Source organism: Carassius auratus, chromosome 17 (assembly GCF_003368295.1).
Source record: "Carassius auratus strain Wakin chromosome 17, ASM336829v1, whole genome shotgun sequence".
Classification (NCBI taxonomy): Eukaryota; Metazoa; Chordata; class Actinopteri; order Cypriniformes; family Cyprinidae; genus Carassius; species Carassius auratus.
Window position 1 is genome coordinate 21,549,250 of NC_039259.1, and position 19,267 is coordinate 21,568,516.

The 19,267-nt window shown below is 38.0% G+C and overlaps 2 protein-coding genes across 5 annotated transcripts in view; both read left to right on the plus strand.

Moving 5' to 3' along the window:
- The window catches only part of cd151l (CD151 antigen, like), a 92,805-nt gene extending 90,376 nt beyond the window's left edge, over positions 1–2,429 (plus strand). For all 4 annotated transcript variants that reach the window (XM_026286373.1, XM_026286370.1, XM_026286371.1 and 1 more), the window contains one exon: positions 619–2,429. In XM_026286373.1, coding sequence (XP_026142158.1) covers positions 619–678 — 60 coding nt within the window. In that variant the 3' untranslated portion in view covers positions 679–2,429. The remainder of the gene's footprint in view (positions 1–618) is intronic.
- A 4,541-nt stretch (positions 2,430–6,970) lies between these two features.
- uraha (urate (5-hydroxyiso-) hydrolase a) lies at positions 6,971–9,409 on the plus strand. The gene is made up of 4 exons (XM_026286375.1): positions 6,971–7,236; positions 7,685–7,827; positions 8,012–8,147; positions 8,477–9,409. Exons 1-4 carry the CDS (start codon positions 7,192–7,194, stop codon positions 8,564–8,566), a joined length of 414 nt encoding a protein of 137 aa, XP_026142160.1. The 5' UTR covers positions 6,971–7,191; the 3' UTR covers positions 8,567–9,409.
- The last annotated feature ends 9,858 nt before the right edge of the window (positions 9,410–19,267 follow it).

Below are 19,267 nucleotides of genomic sequence, written 5' to 3' on the forward strand. Positions count from 1 at the left end.
CTGAGGAGATTTACGTTACAAAGATTAACCGAGTGTTGTATGTATCATTGCAATTACTTGCTTTTGTTTAACTCAGAAATATATATGCTATAAAATATGAAGAAGAATTATAAAAGACTATGGATATGCAGCCTACATGATTTACATTACTGTATTAACATAATTTAATTGATTGTGATGAACAGTACTAGTAAATAAATAGAAGCAGAACTGCAGCAAACTATATTACACTGAATATTAAAACAGAAAATATTGCACAGAATGTGAAGTATTACATTTCACTACAGTACAGGGTCCAGTTTTATAACAAAGGGTCCATGTGTCAGAGGCCACGAGTTAGTATCTTGAGGCCACAAATTACTTATCTTGAGGCCACGAGTTAGTATCTTGAGGCCACGAGATAGTATCTTGAAGCCACGAGTTACTATCTTGAAGCCACAAGATAGTTATCTTTTTTGTTTTGACAAAATTGGGACCAGAGGGGCTCCGTATATAACTGAGTAGTTCTGTCCATATTATTATTTTTTCCATGATGACTATGTACATCATATGTACATTTATGATATTGTTTGGAATTTTATTAATATCAGGCGTTTCTTCTCTTGTTTGTTCTTTCAGATTGTTGGCATGTTTTTCACCTGCTGTCTGTACAGGAGTCTTAAATCAGAGCCATACTGAAGAGACCACTCAACTACAGGATTAATCAGTGACCATAATTCTCTACAGCATTTTTTGTTTCACAATAATTTTAATTGATAGGAAATAATTAGGAAACAAATTAGTTCCAACTATCCACAGGCACAGACACACATATACAGTAATAAATATAGTGTTTTATGATTTTACACACATTAGGTATTAAGGAGTTAGAAGTGGCTTTATTGTTCTTATCAATTAACTTAATTTCGGACTGTATTTTATATATGAAAAATTTTATGCAATTATTTTTTTCTTTTTATGTTTGTACTCCCAGATCCTAAATCGAAATCTAAAACCTCTGGCACAATACATTTTGTTTTGGTCCAATGCTTTGTAATTTACCACTAGAAGCACCAGACAGAATTGCAAAAATAAATTTCAAACAAATAGAAATGTCAATGAAAAACGTGTTTTATACAAAAAAAAAAAAAAAAAAACATGTTGAATTGTATAAACTGCTGTTTTGTTTTTGTTTTTTTGTTGTTTTTTTAATGACAATTTCTTCATTACCTCAAATTTTGTCCAGTTCTGCCCAAAATCTGATCAGATGATCTTTGAATCAAGCTGCACAGAAATGACTGAATTTATGATAATCGCTGCCATTCTAAATAAGAATGCTAAATGGTTAGCATGCTAACAGATTGCCCTTCTTTATCATTCTCTTCAGCTATCAAGTCAAGTCAACATTTATTTCAATAGCACATTTAAAAACAACAGAGTTGCACCAAAACACATATCATATAAAGAGCATTAAAAGGAAGCATGCATCACATGAAAAATAAACACATCAGAACACTTTAACATCAAACCCTTAAACTAACCTTAATCAAAAGCCAAAGAAAACAAATAAGATTTGAGAGCAGATTTAAAACTTGCTAGTGAAGCAAATCGCACATTTATAGGTAAACTATTCCAAAGTTTCAGCTATTAGTATTAGTCAAGTCAAGTCTGCTTTATTGTCAGTTCTTCAACATGTACAGTACATACATGAAAAGTCAAACTGAAAAGTAGAAAATTATGAAATCCCCATGAGAAATATCAAACACAAATGCAATACAGAAATGGCTAAGTTAAGACATGTTCATTGGACAAAAAATGCTGACTGGGTCAGCGGGGTCAGAAAAGAAGAAGAAGGGGGAAAAAAACAGGTCGAGAAGAAATGACAAAAAGAATTTCAAAAGAATTAGGAATTAATGTGAAGATTAATTTTTAGTAAATTCTGCAAGACAGACTTTTCAGGATAGGAGATGGAATAAAAATAAGCTCCTAAATCAGCACCCTAATTCCAGATTCTGGAAGATATATTCCTCAAACCGTTGTGCAAGAGGAGGTGGTGCTGGTCCTTCAAGAGTCACTCAAAACCTATCTGTTCATAAAGCCTATATATAAAGTCTTAATATATAGTATTTCACAATACTTCACGGTATTCTAATTAATTCATTTTTTGGGATCTTTTAAGTCTCTCAGAACCTGACACCTTGTAACTCCAGGAAAGTTGCAGCTCTGGAAAATGGTGGTACTGTAGACTAAATGCTCCCTGATAGTTTCACCTGATTCTTCACTTTAATTCTTAATTCCTTTGCAGTTAATGTGTTCCTATTCTTCTCCACTTGTTTTTTTTTTCTGACCCTTTTGAACCAGTAAGCATTTTGCTGTCCAGTGGTCATGTCTTAACTTTTTTTTTTCTTCCAGCCTTCATGGTCAACTACATATAACACCAGCCTTCTCTAGTGCAGCTCAACCAAGTTTCATCCCATTTGTCCATATTTGTGATATCACAAACCCCGGAAAATATTTGTTGTAGTCCAAATAAGTTGTTCATTGTAGTTTTTAAAATGTGATTTTTATTAAATAAAATTTCTCCTTTTGAATTGGACTTTGAGCTTTGTAACTTTGCAGAACTTTTTTTATGCTGAAACAGCAACATTACAGACTAACTAAAGTTGAAAAAGTGAAACAGCATAATAGTACTCCTTTAATAGGCATTATTAAGTAGTTCATAAATACACCTATAAATGTTTGGTAATGTACTGGCTTCCCAATGCCGTTGCCATTGATAATAGGAGTAAGGAAGTTTAAAACACCTACAAGAGTCCATGCAGATGGATGTAGGTGGCGATCAGCTGTCATGCAAAGTTTTGCTCCAACCAAAATCAAACACACCTGAAGCAACTAATTAATGTCTTCAGGATTGCTTGAAGATTAAAGGTAGGCGTGACTCATTAGATTTGGAGCTGAACATTGCAGGACAGTCGATCACCATGAAACAGGGGCACACTTGGTTTAGCAGTTTTGAATTAAGGGATACAGCAATGAAAGGGTTAATTCGAACCATCAAGAAACACATACAGACACAACACAATATATAAAACTTGAGTAACACTTCCAATAAGGTTTCAGTTACTAACATTAATTATATTAAATTACATTAACAACAATTGTATGGCATTTGTCTTTCTCACACACTCAATTACACATACACACAATTATTGTAATGCTTTTCAATAATGTTTTTTTTTTTACCATTATATAGTTAACATGTACATCATTTTTATAGCATTTATGAATCTTAGTTAATATATTGTTCAAAATGGATTGCTACATTATTAATTACAATTTATAATGTACATCAGTTACTATACCATGAATTAACATATACATTTTTTACTAACACAAACAAATGCAGTAAAAAATATGTTTTTCATACATGCATACATATACATATATAAGCTTATTTAAAATATTTTAATACATTATTACTAATAATTTGTTTAATTACAGTTTTATTTTAAGATTAGTTTATGTACTGTGATATAACATAAACATTCATATTTTTAATTATAGGAATAACTAACATAAAAAGATTAATAAATTATTTGAAAAAAAAAAGATTGTTCATTGTTAGTTTATGTTGGTTAATGCATTAACTAATGTAAACCAAAGAGAGCTTATTATAAATTGTTGCCAACACTTTTCATGATTTATAACCACTTCTAAAAATCATTTTAATGATCATTTAACATTTGTGAAATTATTATATAAAACTATATTACCAGTAAAATTCATTAGCTTTTTAAAATACATATTATTTTTCTTTGAAAGATTTTAGAAATGATTTAAATTCTCTATACACATTTCTACAACAATTATTTACCTTATCTACCTCTCTCTCTCTCTCTCTCTCTCTCTCTCTCTCTCTATATATATATATATATATATAATTTTTATATTTTATGATATAAAATTCTATATGTTAAGAATGCATTGTTGTAACATTACAAAACTTTGGATGTACTCAAAATGGTTTGAAAAGTTATAATGAAATTTCAAATAAATGCTAATAACTTTCTGTGAATTCTGCCTATTGTAATGAGACCATGCTGACAAAAAGTTATGGATTTTGTGTTGATAGACAAAACCATTTTTGCATACCACAGCAATGAATTTGAGCTTGATGCCAAAATGAAACAGGCTGTACCTCTGAAATGCTTTGGAATATTGACACCAAACTTTGTGTGTGTGTCATTGTCAACTCACACAGAACTCCCATCGATTTGATAACAGTGCCACCTATTGGTCAAACTTGATAAGCCAATAAATCATGCTCCCAGAGGTTTTATTTATGATTTTTAGCCTTTTCAATTACAATCATCCTAAAATAGCTTTTATTGCTTGCATTTGGTCTGATGCTCCATGCCATGCTTAGCTCCTCAATTTGCCGCTGGAATAATTGGCCCCATAATTGCTTGCTTGCAGTTATATTTCATCTTGTTATTTCTCATTACTCTTGCCAATTTATTATTTGTGAGCAGTGAACATGGATGTAGTAATTAACCCCTTACCAGTCACCCCCCATTTTTTGTCATAAGACAGAAATGACATACAATATAAAAAGGTTTTTGCTCATGATTCTTTCTGACTAGATACATAATCAACATTTGTTTACAAAGCTGACACTTCAAAGTTTACTGTTCAGGAATCAAAATTACTCAGACTGTTATGATAATAGAGATATATAAGCTCAAACATAAAAATAAAAAGATTAAAAACATATTTTTAAAAAATTTATTAAATAAATTATTGATGTAGGATATGAGTTTAGGAACACAATGTAACTAAAGCCACAAGTCTACCACAGCTTCAACTGAAATTTCATAATCCAATCTGTAAAACTGGGAAGTTTATGAAATATTTTCTAAGGCCATGTCATGTGTGTTTTTAGAGAAGGCTAATTTGATTAATTTATGGCACTTGTCATCTCTGTAAGATCACATATGCAAACACTCCTGTGCGCTCTGTCTGTGTTTTTGGCTATGAATACTCCCACATTCATGATTCTATTGTTCTCACCAAACGGGTCTTTCACACCTCCGCCAGGTATCAAGTCAAGTCAAGTCACCTTTATTTATATAGAGTATATGTATTTTAAACAAAATACATTGCAAAGCAACTGAACAACATCCATTAGAAAAATAGTGTGTCAATAATGCAAAATGATAGTTAAAGGCAGTTCATCATTGAATTCAGTGCAGTGACCCTCTGATCTGGATACAGACTGGATCTGGTGGCTACGATGACCTTGGAATAAGAGAGAAACAAGACTAATATTAGTGTAAATGCCATTCTTCTAATGATGTAGCAAGTACATTGGGTGTTATGGGAAGTGTCCCCGGTTCCGGTTTACCTAATTAACGCAGCCTAAAAATCCTTTAACGGATTTGGATATTGGAAGTATTTTAGTGTGTTATGTGTAGCCTAGTGATGTACCTTACTGCCAGTGGAAGAGGATGGAGGAGTCTTTACAGCACAAAAAAATCTGAGACTCCTGGAGGTGGTGTACTGGAATATCTGGGAGGGCTATAGTCCTGAAGAACACTCATGGGTCCCAAGAAGGAACATACTGGACCCTGACCTACTCACCACTTTCTACAATACACATCTGGAGAAACCTGCACCTCGCAACAGAGGTTTCCATCACAACAATGGGGTCATCGGCTTTCAGTAGTAGTCCGTGTTGAGGGGGTTCTGTCATGGAATCCCCATCCTCCACCCTCACCCAGTATCAGCCCTGTCAATCTCCCGATTACTAATTATCACCAGCTGTCACTGATCACTCCAGGACTATACAGAAGGACTTACCACACACACTTTGTCTGGTCTCGTCTATGGCTAAGAATGTATCCATTTGGATTTTGAATCACCTGAGGATTACTTACCTCTGTGGTTCTATACTGTTGTTGTTGTTGATATGAAGATTGACAGTACAAATGTCTTTGAATCTTGAGTGAGGCAAAAGACACATTCTGTGAAGAAATAGAAGCAAGAGGTTGGACCAAAACATTAATGAATATATCTGAACATATTTATTCCATAATAATGTCACATAAGATTTATTTTCGCATTTCTGTAGCTTTTTGAGTCCCATGCTTTAAAGCTGCAGTATAGGTAACTTTTGTAAAAATATATTTTTTACATATTTGTTAAACCTGTCATTATGTCCTGACAGTAGAATATGAGACGGATAATCTGTGAAAAAATCAAGCTCCTCTGGCTCCTCCCAGTGGTCCTATTGCCATTTGCAGAAAATCATCCGCTCCCGGTAAGAAAAAAACAGAGCTGCGGTCCGTAACTTTTGTTTGTGTTCAAAGTGTAGAAAATGTATATAATAAACGAGTACACCATGAATCCATTTTCCAAACCGTGTTTTTAGCTTCTCCTGAATCACTAGGGTGCACCTATTATAAGTGTTTATATTCGGACTATTTTAGATTGCTTCGGGGGTACCGTGGCGGAGTAACCCAGTACCTTTGTGATTCTTCATAGACATAAACAGAGAGAAGTAGTTCCGGCTACAATGTTCTTCCGCAAGACGCAAGCAGTTCTATTTATTAACCGCTAGAGCGTCAACAGTTACCTACCGCAGCTTTAAGAATAATTGCAAGTCAAAAAAAATTAATCTATGCATTTAGCAGACGCTTTTATCCAAAGTGACTTACAGTATATTCAGGCTATCAATTTTTACCTATCATGTGTTCCCGGGGAATCGAACCCCCAACCTTGCGCCTGATAGCACAATGCTCAATAAATAAAACAATAAATAAAATACTTATTATATGAGGACCATTTTGGCATTTTAAGATATGTATATGCATTTAGAAAGCTCCTTACAGTAATTTTAATTGTGAAAGCATTCATTGCACTTTGCCCCAAGTTATCAATGCAAGGCAAATTACCCAGAGGTCACTGACTTGGTATTTACACTTCTGCAGACACACAGTCCACATTTTTAGTGAAGAAACTCTGAAATCAGACAACCAGCATTTGTGCTCAATTGAGGAATCTGTATCGAATGGATTACATTTTCTTCTCACAATTCATTTAATTAATGGGCTGTCGGGTGCTGGCTCATTTGTGATCTCACACTATAATGCCTCTGCACAGTTTGTATTTATTTTAAACCACTGGTGTGCACTACTACAAAACACACTTCAAATGAACAGACTTCAACATATCAGGTGTCATATGCTAGCATATAAGGTAAGATTATTTTTGTTTCTAAATTAATCTACCAGTAATGAAATGAATATAGTAATAAGGGAATAAGTATAAAATAAAGTACTTGTTGAGATAAGTCTGTCACTAAAGGATGTCTTATGTAACATAGCTATTTACAGTTTCTTTATCAAAATGCTTTAATTGTCCACAACACACCAGAAAAAAATAAATAAAATAAAAAACATATATTTATAGATCACCTACAACAGATTATTATTCTGCAAAATAAAACGTTTCTGCTTTTCAACTGACAGGAAAGCATTCCTGGGGCTATATTATGTTCTCAATATTAAGAAATTTTAAATTGTGTGAAATTTTAACATTTGGTGTTATGTCAATATTTTGGAAGGTGAGCAGGATTCCTATCATTAAGCTTCTACAGACAATCCTGGATTATACTGCATTCATGTAATATCACTTTCTGCCACAGAATATGAACATAGCCACTACTCTGTCTAGCCCTCTCACAACTCATGTGCTAAATACAGCCAAAGGAGTTCCTGGAGCCAACATGACCATTAGCCTTCATCGCCTAAACCCCATTTCATCAGAGTGGTACTTACTCACAACAGGGTAAACAAATAATCAAAGTTTTGTCAAATTATTCCACTGATTAACTGATTCCAATGATTAAATGTCTTCAGTTTTGTATAAACCAGACTGATTTTATGCATTTTTAAGATTTAGTGAATTCCAAGTAAATCAATTTCAAAAGTTTCTAAAGATCATTAAAATAAAAATAAAATATAAATTATAGGATAACTAATGATGATGGACGGTGTCCTGGGTTAATCACAAAAGAAAGTTTTATTGCTGGTGTGTATAAAATCCGTTTTGAGACTGGAAAATACTGGGATGCCTTGGGGGAGACATGCTTCTATCCATATGTTGAGGTATGACAATTTTTTTTAACTTAATTTTAAAGTTACCTAGAATACTTTTTTTTTTTTTGTATCAGATGTTCAGACACTTTCACACCACTTTGCACATTTTGTGTGTCTCTTACATTACACAATCAGTTTTTATTTTATCATCAGTTTTTATTTTATCATAACATTTGAATCTGGTGTTAAATGATGATATACAAAATGTGCAGACCAGAGAGTCCCTGGGATCAAGAATGAAAACCACTACTTCACAGACCTTCTAATAACAGCTGTTACTGAGTTAATTATTACTGCATCTCTCTCTCTCTCTCTCTCTCTCTCGCTCTCATTTTCAGGTCATCTTCACCATTAGTGATCCTTCACAGAAGTACCATGTTCCTCTGCTTCTGAGCCGTTTCTCTTTTAGTACATATAAAGGAAGTTAGATGTAATGTTCATGAATCTTTCAGTGCCCGTGCAATGATAAAATAATGAAGTATGTTTTCTCTACTGTTTTAATACTTCATAATAGTGTTCAGTTTTTGTTGAAAATTAGTTAATCGTTTACTAAATGTTAATACACATTTGTATATGATTAAAATGTGTTAGTTACAAATTTGTTATCATCTACAAAAGGTTTTGTAGATCTTGAAATCATCACAAACTAATCATTAAATACATAATTAGTAGATATATTATGAGTCACTCACTTAACTAAACATGGTATCTTGATACACATTGCTCGATCATGAACAAATAACAACCAAATCTCTATAATAAGTAGCCTATTGAATTTGTTGATTCTAATTTTTATCATTGAGTACACTGTAACAAAATGTTGTAAAACTAGCAAATAATGTTTTCCATTAAAACAGTACAGTGTATCCTGAGCACCTGTGTCCTATACTATAAATATATTAACAGTGATATACTCTGTATACACATGCAGTGGTGTTAATTCTGTGTCCAGACTGCCCACCTTCCCTAACTTACTATTTCCTATTATAACTTTAACAACTTTTAATTACCATTGTAAAATTGAAGGAAGTTGACCAATCAGAAGAAAGAAGAGGAAGAAAAAGAGGATGTGGCATATGAACCAGAAGGGGTGAGAAGAAAAGGAAGCAGTAAAGAAAAGAAGAGAGGACCATCACCAGTACAGTCAGACTTAAGTCATCTGTGTGTGGAACTAGCACATTTACAATCAGCTAGAGAACAAATGCATGCTGTGTTTTGGATTGATGCAGTCGACTGAGGTCGATTTTTTTAATATATATATATATATATATATATATATATATATATATATATATATATATATATATATATATATATATATATATATAAGTATATTAAAAAAACTTGAATGAAGCTTGAATGAAGTAACACATTTTTTGGACTGTCTCTGCTCGTTTGCAATGCAAGGATAAATAAAGAAATGGTTGTTTGAATATGTACAGCATTTTCTTTACTCAGGTTCTATGAATTTGAGGAATGGACTGTCTTAGTCTAGCATTTGACAGCAGTCATAGCGAGTACCAATTAGTCTTAAATAGACTGTGTGTAGCACTTCATTATTAAACATTACAATTTAGTGAAATGACTGAGTGCGCCCATACTGAAGTTCTAATAATCTTCATAACCTGTAAGTTGATAAAAAAAACTTAATATGATGCATTTACTACCTCAGATGTGGCCGTTCAAATGATGGGCAAGACACATAGATGTCTGACTAGTTAAAAATCATCCTGAAATTTTTATTTTTTATTTCACATCATCTTATAGTTAGTGTCCTGCTCACAAAACTTAAAGTCATGTTGGTGGTTACTGGGGTAGCTTGGTGAATGGGACCTGAAGAGCATAAAATACACCTCTTATCTCTGTTTGTGACTGTGTTTTGTGTGGGTTTTATATGATGCGTAGTTAGACTTTAGTCAGGGTAGACAGCATTTACAATTTTTTTGTGGATGAAACTGAGGCTGTGAGCAATAGACCTAGACTTTACAGTGGCACACACCAAAGACTATAGAAATACAAAGATGGTTCATTCCTATACTTATGAATGGGAGAAACTGCAATGCACAGTATGGCGGAATAGTCCCACCTTCTAAATGAAAGAGCCAATCGCTGATTGGTAAGGTCATTGAGAAACTGCAGCTGCCGTTAGAAGCTCTGGTTCCCATAGAATCCCAAAGGATAGACCAGCCATTCGCATGCATTCTTAGCGTGTTCTTAGCATGTTATAAATGCATAAGTGCATTGGAAGGTCAAGCCTGAAAAAATAACCTTTTTTTAATGCTATTTAAGCATAAGAAACAACATTCGTGGGCCAGTTAATTGCAGATTTAGTTGCAGATTTTCCTGTTAGCCAGTACCCCCCATTATGGGACTCACAGCTGAAAGTGCCCTACCTGACTTAAAATTGTAAAAGTTCCTTACTTCAGTGTGTTACACGCATGATTTTGGTGTCTTTGGAAAGAAGACTCTTTGGGTTGTACTTTTTATCAACAAGAGTTGATAATGCTTAAAAATATTAAAAGTTATATATTGCTGCTATGTTGATTTACAGTTTGTCTTGGCAGTGTTTTGTTTTCTCTCTCTCTCTCTCTCCCTCTCTATGCCCTGCAAAAACTTAATGAAGATCAGCTGGTCCTGGTTTTTAATCAATCACCTGGTTGCTCTGATTGGTTGCTGGAGGGAGAGCTTGTGGATAAAAACTGGAGACTCCATCTGAAGTGTGCCCTTCTTGGCCTTTACTGCCTCTGGAGACTTTTCACCTGCCCCAGACCATAGCATGTGTGCTAGCTAGCTGTCTGTTGTTGTTGTTGTTGTTGTTGTTGTTGTTGTTGTTGTTGTGTATACAGTTTGAAACGCTGGAGAGTCGTTGTTTATTTGTTTTTGTACAAGTAAGCTCCCAACGTGACACGTAAGTTGAAAGTTTTTATTTTTGGAGCAGTTGGGAATGCTGGGACAGGAATAAAGAGCTCCAGGTGGTCCAGGTTGAAAATTTGTCTTTTCTAGCTCATTCATAAATTTCCCTGTTTCTGCCATCCTTGAGCCTAGACAACACATACACAAAAAAAAAAAAAACAAACAAAAAAAATTTATATATAAAAAAAAAAAATACGGTTTGACTCAAGTGCTGTGCCAAAAGAGGAATTACATCTATTATAAACTTTGGATGATAACATCAGAGAGATAACAAAAAGTTTAGGAGAAATCAGGGTGTCAAAACCAACTGGATGGATGGATGGCTGGGAGGATGACAGAAAAAAGTTCAGTCTAGCACTCCCAATCCAGGACAGTTATACAGTGGATAAATTAATCCTCTCTGAGGATCCTGGACACAGTAAAAAATGATTAGCAGAGAGGATATCTCAGAACATATAAGGTAAGAGCACACGTAACACAAAATACATAATGTCACAGAGAGAAGCCATAGATGGGAACTAGAAAAAAAAGTTTGTTGAGACAAACTTTAAGTTGGCTTGAGAAAGCCTGACCAGAAAGTTTGAAGAAGTTTAAAGAAGTTAGAAGTTTATAGTTAAAAGTTAGATTGATAGATTAGTTGAAAGAAAGAAAGATATATTAGTTAGAAAGAATGACAGATAGTTTAGTTAGAAAGAATGATATAGATTAGTTCAAAAGAAAAATTGATAGATAGATTAGTTTGACAGAAAGAATGCATGTGACTAACATTTTTCTAACATGATTAACAAGTTACTAACATGTTGTTAGCATGACTAGCATGTTGCTACCATGTTTCTAGCATGACTAACATGTTGCTAACATGTTTCTAGCATGATTAGCATGCGAATAGCATGTTGTTAGCATGACTATCATGTCGCTACCATGTTTCTAGCATGTTTCTAGCATGATTAACATGCTGCTAGCAGTTTGTTAGAATGACTAGCATGTTACTAGCATGTTTCTAGCATGACTAGCATGTTCCTAGCATGATTAGCATGTTAATAGCATGTTGATAGCATATTGTTATCATGACTAACATGTTGCTAGTATATTTCTTGCATGATTAGCATTTGACTAGCACGTTGCTAAAATGTTTCTAGCATGATTAGCATGTTGTTAACATGTTTCTAGCATGATAAGGATGCGACTAGCATGTCGCTAGCATGATTTTAGCATGATTAACATGTCGCTAGCATGTCTCTAACATGATTAGCATTTTGCTAGCATGTTTCTAGCATGATTAGCATGTTGCTAGCGTGTCGCTAGCATGCTTCTAGCATGATTAGCATGTTGCTAGCATGATGTTTGCATTTTTCTAACATGACTAGCATGTTGCTAACATGTTTCTAGCATGATTATCATGCGACTACCATGTAGCTAGCATGTTTCTAGCATGATTAGCATGTTGCTAGCATGTCGCTAGCATGCTTCTAGCATGATTAGCATTTTGCTAGCATGTTGTTTGCATTTTTCTAACATGACTAGCATGTTGCTAACATGTTTCTAACATTATTAGAATGTTGCTAGCATGTCGCTAGCATGTTTATAGCATGATTAGCATGCCATTAGCATGTTGCAAACATGATTAGCATGATTTTGTCACGGTAGGAAATCCATTGTTTCCTCCGTGTCATGTTTTGTGTTTGTATTTGTACTCTCGTAGTCTCCATGTGCTCGTTTGGCTAATTGTTGTCACCTGTATGTTGATCGTCTCGTTCCAGCTGATCCTCATCTCCACTCAGCTATAAACACTCACCTCTCTCTCTGTCTGTCGTCAGATCCTCACTCATGTCTCCGCTTCCTAGCTGGATTACCGTCTCCCGTGTTCGTGTGCTGGATTGTGTTCGTGTTGTCGTCTTCGTGTCAGTGTTCCGGTCCGTTCCTGGTTTCATCCATTTGACCGTCTTCACCTTCACCATCGACTTCACCATCCAGCTCTTCTCACGCCACCGTAGACCTTCTTTTCCATTGCCAACATTCTGAACTGGATTTCAATAAACTTCATCTGATTGCCTGCAATTGCTTCCTCCTCTTTTACTAGTCGCCACAGTAGGATCTGACCATCATGGAAGCAGCAGGCAATCGCTCCCCATCTCATCTGGAGGAATTTCTGCAGAGAGCCATTGGTCGTATGGATCGCCAAGACAAGGCGATAGATGAGATGGGTCGAGCTTTCCAAGCAATGGTGACAAAGGTGTAACAACAATGAGTCTTACAGAATAATTAACTCAAATGATATATAGGGAATTTGAATAATTAATCAGGAATATGATTAATTTAGATCTCAGATGACAGTTACATTAAATTTGATTGATTATGAAAAATAGCTCAATTGCCTATAACAATAAATAATCACAGGGCACTGTAACTTACTCATTAATATGTCAATATTACATTCTTCATATCAATTATTGTGATATCTCTTACTGTAAATTACTGCAAATCAAACCGTGGTATGTCCAGCAAACCACTGTAGACCTATCAATTTTCAATAAAGTTATCACGCCTTATAATTCAAGGAAAAGTATTCTCTGGCCATGAAAATATTATCCTATCCTCATGATAAATTTAGTTTCTAAATTTAGAGCTTGTAGCTATAGATCAGACATCTCAGTGACTCGTAATGTGAGTGGGGTGGAGTCCAAGCCAATCGTCAGTATATGGGTTTTTAATAATTAAACTAGTAATACATCAAACTACAAATCACACAGAGTAAATATGCGTACGACAATACAAACAGTAAGCTTTATACAATACATAACGAATTCAAATAAAAGAGAGAGAGAGAGAGAGAGAGAGAGAGAAAATAGAATGAGATCACATAAGGAGCTCAGGTATGAAAATCATAGTCAGTAACTTTTGGAAGCCAACAACTATCAGATCATAAAAACACTTTAAAGCAGCATTTAAATCTCCATAGAAAAGTGATACTTGCATGGCCCAGCGCGTGAGCGTGGTCTTTTTGTGAAGCTTTGTGCGCTTGTCTTTTTGAAAACAGCGTGCGTGTGCTGGAGGCCATGTGACGCGCGTGCACGCTTCGCTGGATCTTTGCGTGAGCGTGGGGCACATGGTCCTTTGTTCTGTCCTCGCACGGTATTTGAAAGGTTCAACAAACAATGTCCCAGAATTCGCCTTCCTTGCGTGGAGAGGCGAATAGTTGAATAAACTTAGTAAAGAAAAGAAACGAACGAAATGAAAGCTTCTAAAGGAGCCATTAAAATGGCTTTTTCTCTCAGCCCCTGTGCTGAGGGGGGGGGCTTGCGATATGAGCGCGGCGCGAGGCCGTGCGGAGGGTCGCACAGGAGAGCAGCGTGTCCGAGAACCAAGAACGAGAAGAAGAGGAAGAAAAAGCGAGAAGAGAGGTGGACCTTGTTTGGTCAATTCTTATAGCTTGAAATAGTTCACGCCCCTTTTTCGCGTAAACAGCCAATGAAAGTCCGCGATCTGAAGCGGAGGGAAAAGTTCCTTTGTCTCTGTGGAGACAACCCCCCCCCCGGAGATCTAGGGCTTGTCCAAATTCCAGGGTTTATTCTAGCAAGTTTGTAATTCAGATTACATACATATTTCATTACTTTGCGCTAGATAAATGGGTCTGTCAGAGCATGACGATTAGAACAAGACTAAACATAATATATATATGATCAAAGATCTAATTTTTAGATCGAATTACACATTTAAAGATTTGCTTAACACATGATAACACTGCAGATGTTGGGAAACATCTAAATGTACCAAAAGGGAATACGTAATACATTTATAAAACATAAAAACAGAAAGTTAATGAATACATTCCATAGAATGCATTGTTCAAAAGAAGCCAGTGATTTGGCTTCTCTCCTGTCCTGTGTGGTCGTAAACTTTTACAACCTGCAAAAGTGGGGGTTGCAGAAACATGGCTCTTTTTGAGAAGGTTAAAGTGAGGAGAGACATTTCCTAAAGTATGAGCTTGCAACTTATACTCTTCACATAACAAGGATTAACCATTTTATGCAATTCATAAACATAATTAAAATACATATTAATAATAAAATGAAAGTAAGGAACTTATACGAAAGGTTTCCTTTGTCTCCAGTGTGTTGGAGGAATTTGGGTTGGGGGTTTTCGTTTCTTCTTTGAAGCTCGCATGGGCATCGTAAATAATTTAAGTCCAGCCAGGCTGGCGCCAGGCCAGGCACTTGGTGCAAAAAGAGTTTCATTTGGAAAATCTGAATTAAACACCTGAATCGATGATCTGCATATCCGTTACACATCCCCCTTCCGTCAGATGAAGTCCCTGTGTGGACATCATCGGACGGCTATCATCAGGATGGGCAGATGACAGGTGAATCGTGATGGTCATGCAGCAGGTGGGTCATGATGACAGGTGGTTCCTGAAGCTGAGGATTCAGCTTGGTGAGGTTCGGTATTGTCTTTGACTTTGCGTCCCTTTTCCGGGGATTCCATCGGAGACCTCCAGCCACAGTTGTCATGAGTTTGGCTGTAGAGATTTGCATCCGTTGAGTATCCTGTATAGGATGAAGGTCACGCCAAGAGTCAGGGCGGGACCAATGACGGTGGAGATGCACCGTGCAGTGTCGGGAGCAGTCCAGGCTCGGACCGCAGATGACTGGTTCAGAACGGGCTGTCGAGGCTGTGCTTGGAGGGCTGTGTCGACAGGAGTAATGTCAATGTGTTGGGTGGTACCTTTCAGTACTTGGTCCAGCAGGTTAGCACGGGTGGCGGTGTCATGCTGGTCGTAGGTCAGCGTAGCTGAGTGCACAGGAGTGTTGACGAGCCATCTGTTACCCACAATCTCTGCTTGCATTTCTGTGACTTGTGTACGAGGCTTGGCTTCGGCAGGGCAGCGCGTATCGCTGACCCAGGGTTGCAGCTCGCAGATTCCTTCAGAGTTGTGTCTGAGGAAGGGTTTGCTAAGGCAGAGATAATGAATGTCTTTGGTTAAAGTACACATGTGCATGTTTGGGGCCAGGTACAGCTGTGTGTCGCTGTCGTGGTAGGCCACCACATTTGGAATGTGTGTTTTGGTGTGGGTGTTGCTCTTCCACATCCTGACACTGACAATGTCTTTAGGTCTGTAGACTTGGCTTGACTCGCTGATGGGTTGGTTCAGGAGCACGTTCACTTCTCTCGGTTTGGGGTTGACATGCCGTAGGAAGGCGCTATCCAGAGAGTTGGCCAGGTGCATTCGTAGCAGGTCAGCTGGCATGGTGATGGTGTAAGACAGCACAGTTAACACAAGGCTTAAGGGTATCATGTATGGTGGGGTTTTACTCGTGGTTAGGCTGTCTTTGGAGGAGCTAACCTCCCACAGCATGTCTGTTGTTAATGCTGTAAACAGCTGAGTCTGGGTAAAGTTCTTCTGGAAGACAGTAAACAGTGGTTTCAAGGAGTTTACAGTCTGGTTCGCTGCATTGACACTGGACATAACAATGTTAAACATTCTGGCGGCAGCAGCGGCTCTAAGCAAAGCTCCCGGGAACTGTTTGGAGCGGTGGTGGTGTCCACTTAACTCCATTTGTGTAACAGTCACTTTCTCATGTTGGCTGAACATGTGTTTTACATCGGCCTCAGTGTGAGTGAGGGAGTCCTCTCTCCATCGGAACCTTGTACAGCTGTATTCGGTTACAGTGCTGGGGTAGTGTGCCCTGTCATCGGTAGTCAGGAGTCTCAGCGGTTTTCTCGGTGGCAGCTGTCCTCTCTTTGGCTGACAGCACGGCACGGCAAACCACAGCAGCATCCTGGTACAGATAATAGGGAGAGAGAGAGAGAAAGGGGAGAAAGAAACAAACAAGGCCTGTCTTTGGTTGGACAGGACAGTCGCTTTGCTTCGTGGGCGGCGACTGGGTTTAGCTCGCCCTCGCCCATGTTTTGCCACATCTTGCTGCTGGCATGACGCTTGCTTCAGTGTTTTGTCAGTGGCTCTGGTGCTGCGTGGTGCAGCACATGCTGCGTCATGGAAATATATTGGCATTATCCCCCTTTTGCTCCGTGGCATTACACGCCCTGGCATTGTGATGTCAGACGGTGCACAACCCACAATATTGTTCTGTGCACGCAGCATGGTTTGTGTATCATGCAGTGGTCTGGGGCTTTGGTTGTCAGTGACTGTAGACTGGTTGCCAGTGACAGTAGACTGGTTGTCAGTGACTGTAGACTGGTTGCCAGTGACAGTAGACTGGTTGCCAGTGACAGTAGACTGGTTGCCAGTGACAGTAGACTGGTTGCCAGGGTGGATGGAGGGGTCTGAGAGGTGGTAAAGCAAAGTCATTATCGAGGTTTCAGAAGCCCGCATATCCGCTTTGTTGGTCAGTGTAGACAACGGAGCCTGCGTAAGCGATTCTGAGGTAGGCAGTTTAGCTAGTAAAGTTCTTGTGCTGTGTGTAATCACTTCAACCTTGAATGTGGGTGGGTGGGTTGGGAGTGACCACAGAATGTTGTTTAGTGTGCCAGTTTTGGCAAGGGTGTCAGTGTGATCGTTAAAGTCCTCCAACCTGTGTGGCTGGAGAGAAAGAGGTTCTCGCACTTGAGCAAAGTCTTTTAGCTGTTTGAAGTTCAGAAAAGGGTCAAAGTGTTCTAGCAGGTCTTTGTCGATGAGCAATGTATGAGTGTTCATTGGTGGGACATACATGGGATGTATTAGACTCATCGGAACGAATGTCAGGTGAATGGAAACAACCTGTTCAAACTGGATGTCATCCTGTCTGTACACCTGTACATTCAGTTCATAAGTTTGAGGTGTAAGAGTTCGATCTTGTCTCTTAGCTTCAAATTGGAGTCTTTTGAAAAGGTAAGATGAGGTCACCGTCAGGTTTAATCCTGTGTCGATCAGGTCTTCCCTGTTGACTCCTTTTCGGCCCACCCCCTTTTTGACAAGGCTGCCCAGGAATGTTGGCATCAGGGCAGGTGTGACGATCGGTGGTTGGTGAGGACCGGTCTTGTGTAGCTCGCTGCGAAGGCAGGTAGTCAAAACAGCATTTTCTGGTACCTTGTGTTTGTGGTACCTGGTGTGAGGACCTGTGCTGTCTCGTTCAGGGTGTGCAGCTGTTGACTGTGGAGCGTGGGTGTTGTTGTCACTTTGTGCAGTAACAGTTAGGTCTGTGGTCTGTAGATGACGGGCAGTGTTCTGGGTGCTTGGCTCATCTTCCTTGTGAGTTTTCATGTGAAGAAGCACTTTCAGCACCCTCAGGATCTCTGCTGTCTCAGACGTGGCTGCACTGTGTTGCCCTCTGCTGGCTTGGAACGGTATTGACTCTCTGTAAAAATGTCTGTGACTGTGGTGTTGTAGGATGCCATCTAGGGTTAACTCCAAGCAGTGCTCAGAGACTTTGGGTTTTTTCACAGTCTTTTCACAAATAGTCTTTTGCTTGGTGCAAGCTTTGTGGGCTAAGTTCCGTAACTCTTGTGTAATCCTGTTACGGGGACACACTGGGACTCTGAGATGAAAACTCCAAATGGCATGTAGGTTTAGGAGGAACAGAGTTTTTAAGTTGAAATCCTGTTCCATACCTGGTTCGTTGCATGCTCCGAAGTAGGTGTTTTGTAACTGACTACAGAAAGTCTGTGGGTTTTCAAATCGGCCCTGTTTGAGGTCCATAGCAATAAGGAGCCCATGGTCTGAGTTTGGATCAGAGAATTCAAGAATCAAAGTCTGTAGCAGTTGCTGGTAGTACGCTTTGACAGTCTCTGGTTGACGATCCAGAAAGCAATGCACATCATGGCTGGACGTGATTTTTAACAGGTACAATGTGTTCACATCTGTCACGTTGGCGACAGTTTGCAAATGAAAGTCAATGGCTTGTAAAGAAGCATGAACGTCATGTCCTCCTGCAGGATCTGGAATGAATGTGGAGATGCTTCTGGCTAGCTTGTGAAGTTCTCTGTGATCAGTGCAGGGTTTGGTGACATGCGTTCTCTGGAAGGGTTCTCTTCCCTCCGTTGTTGACAGATGTTCTTGTAAGTTGGCTGGTGATTTCCTTAGAAGGGAGATTACACCCCCTTTTCCAGCTCTGGGTTCTTGGCTGAAAGGGTTGGAGTGGTGGCCCGGGAGAAATTTTGTGGTGTGCGTTTCTCCGATCCAGCCACTCTGTAATCTGTGAGATTGTCTCAGTTCGGTGTGAACAGTGTCAAGTTCATCTTGGAGCTCATCTCTCTGCAGAGTAAGCTTGTTGAATTTAGCT

Bases quoted from the DNA above. Each gene is read 5' to 3' on its own strand.
- uraha (XM_026286375.1), top strand. From the start codon at position 7,192: ATGAACAGACTTCAACATATCAGGTGTCATATGCTAGCATATAAG. The intron at 7,828-8,011 runs GTAAACAAATAA...TATAAATTATAG, and splicing joins TGGTACTTACTCACAACAGG to GATAACTAATGATGATGGAC. The intron at 8,148-8,476 runs GTATGACAATTT...TCTCATTTTCAG, and splicing joins GCTTCTATCCATATGTTGAG to GTCATCTTCACCATTAGTGA.